At 43.0% G+C, this 7,790-nt stretch overlaps 1 protein-coding gene across 2 annotated transcripts; it reads right to left on the bottom strand.

Moving 5' to 3' along the window:
• Positions 1–224: 224 nt before the first annotated feature.
• Positions 225–7,483, bottom strand: LOC123160338 (uncharacterized). Of its 2 annotated transcripts, XM_044578143.1 has the most exons (9): positions 7,210–7,483; positions 4,905–5,883; positions 4,587–4,822; positions 4,418–4,497; positions 3,388–3,516; positions 3,190–3,285; positions 2,018–2,234; positions 956–1,942; positions 225–856 (listed from the first exon to the last, which is right to left on the bottom strand). In XM_044578143.1, exons 2-9 carry the CDS (start codon positions 5,867–5,869, stop codon positions 714–716), a joined length of 2,853 nt encoding a protein of 950 aa, XP_044434078.1. In that variant the 5' UTR covers positions 5,870–5,883; positions 7,210–7,483; the 3' UTR covers positions 225–713. The 2 variants fall into 2 exon arrangements, with proteins under 2 accessions (XP_044434078.1, XP_044434077.1); XM_044578142.1 differs by having other exon boundaries at positions 956–2,234.
• Between the last annotated feature and the right edge of the window lie 307 nt (positions 7,484–7,790).

The following is a 7,790-nucleotide window of genomic DNA, read 5'->3' as shown; positions in this document are numbered from 1 at the left end:
CATGGGCTTTGTTGATGAAGGCATCGAACCGAACCCTATGCCATCCGGCTCACATGAATAAACCTGTTTCTTACAGGTACTCTGCGGCGGCTTGCAATCATATGGTTCAAGGGAAACTACCTGGCCTGTGCACTTTCTCTAAGAGACGCTGAGCATGTGCTTGCAGACACGTCGATTCGATTCAAGCGTGCATGCATTCAAAGGGAAAGATTGGAGACACTCCAAAAAAAAAATAGGTTTCAGTTTATGGGTTTCATTTCAGAAAGTTACCAGTATCACATCGTACCGGAATGCTGCACACGGCATCATCAAGCAGCCGAACAGCATTCAGGACCTTTTCTTTGTACAGTGCGAAGAACACCACTGAAGCTGAGGGGCAAAACACACTTCTTTTCAGATTCTGAATCCGCCGCAGAAGCTCAAAACAAGTGGCCCATAGTCAGTTAGTCACTGCCTAAGCCAGGTAGGAAGACATGTGAGAAACACTAACTGACCACCACAGATCAACCATCCGAGTCGACAAGGCAAAATTTGCGTCGCGTGAGGGGAAGTGTGAGTTACTGCTTTTTGTACAAGAGTGAGCTGAGACCTGCCAGAGTAACAGGCTATCACCGATTGTTCATGTGCTTCCACAGGAGAACGGGCTGTATCACGCCACAACATACGGGGATTCAGCGGGAACACGATCACCGACACGACGTAATGTTGTTCTTCTACGGGCCTTTCTCGCCGTCCGCTGAAAGGGCAATGAGTCTACCTGCTGCATATGCGGGGGTGCTGCTTTCGTCAACGCCTATCCGGGGGAGGTTCTTGTTTGATCCACACTGTGCTGTGGGATTCTTTGGAGCCACATTTTCTGCGTAGAAACGTCAAGAAGGTTTAATCAACAGAGAGAGAAAGATGCAAAACGCATCCCTTGACATGCATGAGAAATAAAGATTTTCAGGCAGCATACTCAGGTTGGGAGTGTTTTGCAGTTCCGTTGCCCGATTTGCAGGACAATCAGGGCCTTGCAGAACTAAACTTGATGCCATGCACTCCTTGCTTGATTTAGGAAGACCGTTATCTTTTGGTAAAACACCCGATGATGGAGGTTTACAGATCACAGGAACCACAGTTGCTGTACTGGAATAGTTGGCTTCAGGCATGGTCTTTTTTGCAGGGACTTTAGGCACCTTGCTTCGCACATGGAGGTGAGGCGCCATACTTGGCGCACAGAGATGCGGTGCCATACTTCTTGGTGCACAGAGCTCAGGCACCATACTTCTTGGCGCACGGAGATGTGGTGCATTACTTCTTGGTGCGCAGAGCTCAGGTGCCATACTTCTTGGCGCACGGAGATGTGGTGAATTACTTCTTGGTGCACAGAGCTCAGGCGCCATACTTCTTGGCGCACGGAGATGTGGTGCATTACTTCTTGGTGCACAGAGCTCAGGCGCCATACTTCTTGGCGCACGGAGATGCGGTGCCATACTTCTTGGTGCACAGAGCTCAGGCGCCATACTTCTTGGCGCACGGAGATGCGGTACCATACTTCTTGGTGCACAGAGCTCAGGCGCCATACTTCTTGGCGCACGGAGATGTGGTGCCATACTTCTTGGTGCACAGAGCTCAGGCGCCATACTTGTCGCTGCGGAGAACTGAGGAACCCTACTTGGAGTATAGGCTTGACATGATACGCCTGGAGTTGCAGCAACACTTTCATTTGCCCTATTGGATGCAAGAGCGTCATGGGCTGCAGGCGTCGTACCTGGTGCAGCAGAATGCAGGCCTTCCATACTGACAGATGCAGAGTTTCCAAGTGTTGGTCTTGATACATGAGAATCATGGCCTTCAGAACAGCTTCGTGCGAGGGTATCATGACCATTATACTCCATGCTTGGTCCAGCAGAATCCAAGCCATTAACACTGAGCAAAGCACTCCTCACAAGGGCATCATGACCTAGAGGTGCCACCATCGGTTCAAAAGGATACTGGCTGTTAGTACAGCGGGATGAAGAGCTATCCGAACACATACTTGGGGTGGGCGAATGCTGTCCTCGGACCGCATTCGCAGGAGAACCACCACGTGTGGGATTCACAGGTTCACAATTCTCACGAAGCACACTTGATGATGGACCATCATGACTAGGAGTTGCAGATACAGCAACATCTGTACTTGTCCCAATGCAGCCAGATCCCAGTGCTGCAGAATAACTGGTATTTTTTGCAGGAGAGTTGTACCATAATGATGGCTGCAATAGGAGGGAAGAAGTTAAGAACAGAAACGTGGTTGGCCACATTTGTCCAAGCCCGCACCGTCCACAGACAAGGAATCACTAAATATAAGAAAAACTACTGAAATGGCATGCACACAAAGTAGAGAATGGCATGATACAACCTCTTTGGCAGCAGTGAAAGGGAGAGTGGAAATATTGCAATCACTAAACTATCGATTTGTCATTCGGGCCAACATTGGAAACAAAGCTTTCCAAGAAGATGCACAAACATTGTAAAACACAGTAAATACTATGCCAACTTTGTTGAACAGCACATACTCCCTCCGCTCTGACCGTAAATATCTAAAGCAGTATTTTCTAACAGTTACAGTTACAAAATCACAATCAAAGAAACTGCTTTTGTATACGAACCCAACGGTGTCTATTTTCATAAACCAAATATTATTGGACTAATTGTTGGTCAAAGCACGAACTTGGACAGTCATGATACACCTCATATTTTGAAACAGAGGTAAGTTGCTACACAAAAAAGCTAACCATGCCATCATTCCATCAAGAGTACAGCACCACTGCACCAGCAATAAATTTTGGGACTTTTCACCTATGAATATTAAAAACATCTCAAAAGTAATATTCGATGCTCTGTTAGTCTAAGAAATATAGGCACAAACCTCCAAAGGCTTGCTCCACTTTCTTAGCCCAAATCCCTAGTGTCACACTCTTATTTTAGTTAATGTGGCTACACTTAGGCTCTCAGTTGGCACACTTTTGTGCCAAGCCACACTTTGTCTAACTTAGGTTTGACATGTGTGGGCAGGGCACCAACCAAAAATTCTTGTTCATAGGCATTAAGAAATTATAGTAGATGCATCATAAATATTGCTCTGTACACCAGTCTTGCGTAATTTACTATTAGCATGGTGATCTTCAAATGTGTACTTAGACAAAGTATACTGCCAAAGTAACTTACACTGTATTTAAGTTTTGTCAAGGAATCCAGAAGTAATTTCTCTCCAACTATTACCATCATCTTCTTGACCATTTCATCACGAGTAATCTTATTTTCCTGTGTAATAAAACCATTTGAATGAATAGCCAGAAGCAAACTGACTGCAAAATTCAGTGACAATTGACAACAAAATAGTAAAAGTTGCCAAGAAGGCAATACCTTCAACTCTTCATAGTGGCGATAGAGCAATTCTCTCGCTAAAGCCGATATATTGTCTTGTATTGTCTCAAAGAGCAATCTGAATGAAATCCATGGAGACGTTGGCCCTTCATCAGTTTGACAGAGTACCTACATACAAGTCATAGATGTCAGATCTATAGGAGAATTATTAGCTTATGATAGCACTAGAAGTGCTTTTCAACACAGAAGGCACAGAGAGCAGTACTTGGAGGTAAAGTTAAAATTTGACAAACATACTCTAGCAAAAATTGCTAATACTCAAAGACACATCCAAACAAACAGTATGCTTGCAATCTGTTAGCTCCTATTGGGAAGTACTCCCTACGTTCATAATATAAGATGTTCAAACTTTTTTCTGAATCGGATGTACACAGACACATTTTAGTGTGTTTGTCGTTATTTGGGATGTGGCTTAATGGAGTAGACATACACATAGCTAAACATATTCGGATAGGGATATGTGCTTTATTGTGGGCTATATGGAACACTAGAAATGATATGATTTTTAATGGTACAACATTCACCAATTTTTTGCAGGTTATCTACAGAGCTACAGCCTGGATCCGTATGTGGTCGTTACTCACTCATGCGGACTACAGGGGGCCTATGGTTATTGGGTGCAACCGCTGGGAGACGGTAGCACGGGCTATCTTCAGCCGATTTGGATGGCGAGTTAATAATAGGCTAGGTGTGTAGGCATCGTAGCCTGTTTTCTATCGCCGGATGTGGTGCTTTATTGCCGGTTGTGGCACTTTACATATTTAATTTCTCTTTTTTTTTGCTCGGATTTTGAGCTTCCTTGGATGTTAAGACTCTATTGCGACTTCTAATAATATGGCTGCATGCATCAACTGATGCAGAGGCCGGAGGTATTCCTCCTTTTCAAAAAATAAATAAATAGTGTGTTTGTTCATTCATTTTAGTCCGTATGTAGTCCACATTCAAATATCCTAAACATCTTATATTTGCAAATGAAGGGAGTACCATGATAAGAGTTCAGGTGACTCACTGGTTGAAGAATAGAAGGATCCACTTTCACTTCACCTGGAGGTGGGCGCAACCATAAACCCTTCAAGCTACGAAAATACTCTGTAAATAAGTACAGTCAAAGTGGATCACTCATTTATCTCATGTAAACATACATCATAAGAAATTCAACACTAAACGACTTAGCATACCTTGAACTTTTGGAGCAAGCCTGAAACTTATAAGGTATTCCAGAGAAATATTAGTGCTTCGGTGTGATGGCCAGATCACATAATAGTTTGGGTTTGAGCAATCATCAACGCCAGAATCATAAATGCCTAGAAACTCCTCCTGTGAACCTGATTTGATAACTCCTGTTTTGCCCAATATGGCTCGGCACAACAACATATACTGTACCCCTTTTTCGTCAACATCACAAAGACCAACACTGCAAAATAATAAAATGTTATGCAACATCCACTAATGTGTGACTAAAACAGACCATTGAAACTATAAAATGAAATAACAACCTTGTAAAGGCGCGGTTTTCAGGTGACAGATAAATGCCATCGGCCATTGCCGTATCATGAGTGTTTTTTCCAGTGCTAACAAAACCATTAACTATAACACTGACAATGTCTTGCTTTCTGGATCCAAGCCATCCATATTTTGCATTTGCATTGCCAGACTTCTGTCCTGTCAACCTCAACTGTTTCTCAAAAGCTTCAAGTCTACGCTGTGCAGGGATATCCTTTGGAGAGTACCGATGAATATGAAGAATGTTGTTAGGCACTGCAAATGAACCCATACCAGAGAGGAAAAGGTTCTGAACAAACAGAAAGCTTTCGCTACCTCTTTCAACATGTACAATCTTCTTACGCAATATATCTAAAGCACAAGAACTCTGTATAACTGGAGGGCTGGCTTCAAGCATAGCTTGTTTCGCCACATCAGATGGAGACTTCATAACATTACCCCTAACGGAACCTAGTGCAGCACCTTCAACAACATTTCTGCTCAACTTTGCGGATTCTTCAACTTCCTCATCAAAGAATGAAGACGGAAAAGACCAGTTGTTAGTCCCATCAAGCCATGCAACAGATCGCTGTTTCCTCGTTTTTAGGTTCACCAAGGTCATTGATAAGAAATCAATAAGGAGAGGCTGGTCATCCATCACAACAACGATACTAGATTTATCACCTCCGAATGCATCAACAATGGATGTGACTATTTTGTCAGGAAAGTCACACCATGAACCTTGTTTGTAAAACACAACACGACTTGGCGCCCCACTTTTCAGGTAATTAACACAATCATTAGCAAGATTAGGTTGGCTGTGACAACTGCGTATAGGTAAATCCGATGAGGATCCGCTGTGCACCTTAGAAGATACATTATCAATTTCAGTACGATGGGACTTGCTGTTTTTTGCCAAGCAATCATCATCGGGCTTGCGCTTCAGGCACAAAGCCTTAGACTTTTCCAGTGGATCCATGGGTGCTTTACTTCCTAATAGAAAAACAAAGAAACATGGCAATGGGTGATCCTAATATGATAGAAAATTTACAGTTCTTCCCTTACTTCTTTAATATTTATCTCATAAGTATAACACGATCCTGTAAGGCAACAGTAAATGTAAGTGTAACACGGAACACGCAGATACATCAGGAAGTCTTAATCAGCACTACTTTGCAAATAGAAGTGGACTTCATCAGAGCACAAGTCAAACGACTAGATATGGAAATGGTTCAAATACAGGAATCATCATTCAGTGAACGTGTTCTTCAAAGAGGCAGGCAGTAAAGTATTCAAGTACTTGTCTGCGGTGTCTTTTGATATGTAAATCAGTATACAGAAGTAGACAATACAACTTATGGGCATCCTGACTAAGTGACTATGCTTCTCAAAGAGGCAACAGATTATTCCAGAGACTCAAATGCTGCCAATAAGAGTAGAGAATACAAGCTATTGACATATGAAACTACCATTTTTAATGTATCTTACATAATACTTGATTCAATCTTTGGTAAGACAACAACAGTTGCATCAGAAGGGATCTTCATTAATCTCTTGCAAACAACAGCATAATCATGCACTTGGCAGGAAATATTTGATACAGAAAGATAATATAAAACTAGTAATGACTCATCAAGGAAAATTACTTACATAGATACTATCTTAGATTTAACTTTCAGGTGCAATGCAAAATAAAAGAAATAGTTAAAATGTTGCGAAAGCATTCAAGTAGAAAATCGCAGAAATGAAACAGGTCAGCGTTCTTCAGAAAAGGACAGAGCTTGTACAGGCGGACCTAGAAACTATTCTAATTGGGGGGCTGGGGGCAAACTATAGAAGTGGGGGGCTGAGGCTTGTACAAATTCACATAGTTCTGGCGTCTTTTTTCTTCTAAAATTACAAAGAAATTATGTCCGAATTACATATTTTGAGTGGGGTCCTAGGCCCTCAACGTGGGTTCAAGATTTTTCTTGTACAGGTGCCGAATCGCAAATGTCTAAGCGCATTTGAAACAGGGCACTAATAAATCCAGTAATCCACCACTGTGCGAACGAAAAAGGAAAGCGAAACCCCTTCTAAAGCAACTAGCGTCTATGAGTGAAGGGAAAAAACCCTACTTGAAATGGAATTAAACTGAACAAAAGAAGAAGAAACTTCCCGCAAAAACAAAAACGAAATAAAAATCCAGATTTTTACAAAACAACTAGAGGACTCCTATGAGGCTATGAGCAACCAAACCGAAAATTCTTACAAGGACAAGCAACGCAGATGATGCAGCAAAGGGGGAGGGAGGGATGACGCGAGGGAACGGGGCCTTACAAACAGAGGAGGGAGGGCCTAACTGAGGACCGGACCCGTCGCCCGAGGGGACGCGGGCGCGCGGCAGTGGAAGTGGCGGGTGCGGTCAGTAGGGCCGCGACGACGGCACCCTCTCCCGCGCCTCCGGTGCTTCCACGGCCTCCGACATCCGGGACGGGGTTTCTCGCGGCGAGGCTGGAGAGCTCGGAGTCGGAGGAGAGAAATGGAGGAGACGGGACACGTGGGCTGGAGGTGGCACGCAGGGAGGTTGGCCCGTTCTGATGATGATGCTTTTGCTCCGCTCGCGTGCAAAGGCCCGTTGATCGTTCATCTATTCGGCGCTTAATGCGCTGGTTAAAGGCGTACCCGGTTTTGGAAACCTTCAAGAAGCTGTCGACCGTTTTTCTTTCTTTGTTCGTTCTTTATTGTTTTTGTTTTTACTTTTTGTTACTTAATATCATTAAAATTTTCCTTTCCAAATTCGTGTTTTTTTAAAAAAGCAAAAAAAAATTTCAATTTCTTTAGTTCATGATTTTTTTTCAAATCTGCAAATTCATAATTTTTAAAAATCCGTTAAACTTGTTTCAGTTCGTGAATACTTT

The sequence above is a fragment of the Triticum aestivum genome, chromosome 7B (assembly GCF_018294505.1).
Source record: "Triticum aestivum cultivar Chinese Spring chromosome 7B, IWGSC CS RefSeq v2.1, whole genome shotgun sequence".
Taxonomy (NCBI): domain Eukaryota; kingdom Viridiplantae; phylum Streptophyta; class Magnoliopsida; order Poales; family Poaceae; genus Triticum; species Triticum aestivum.
The sequence above is the reverse complement of the archived record's forward strand: the minus strand, read 5'-3'. Positions and strand labels throughout refer to the sequence as shown.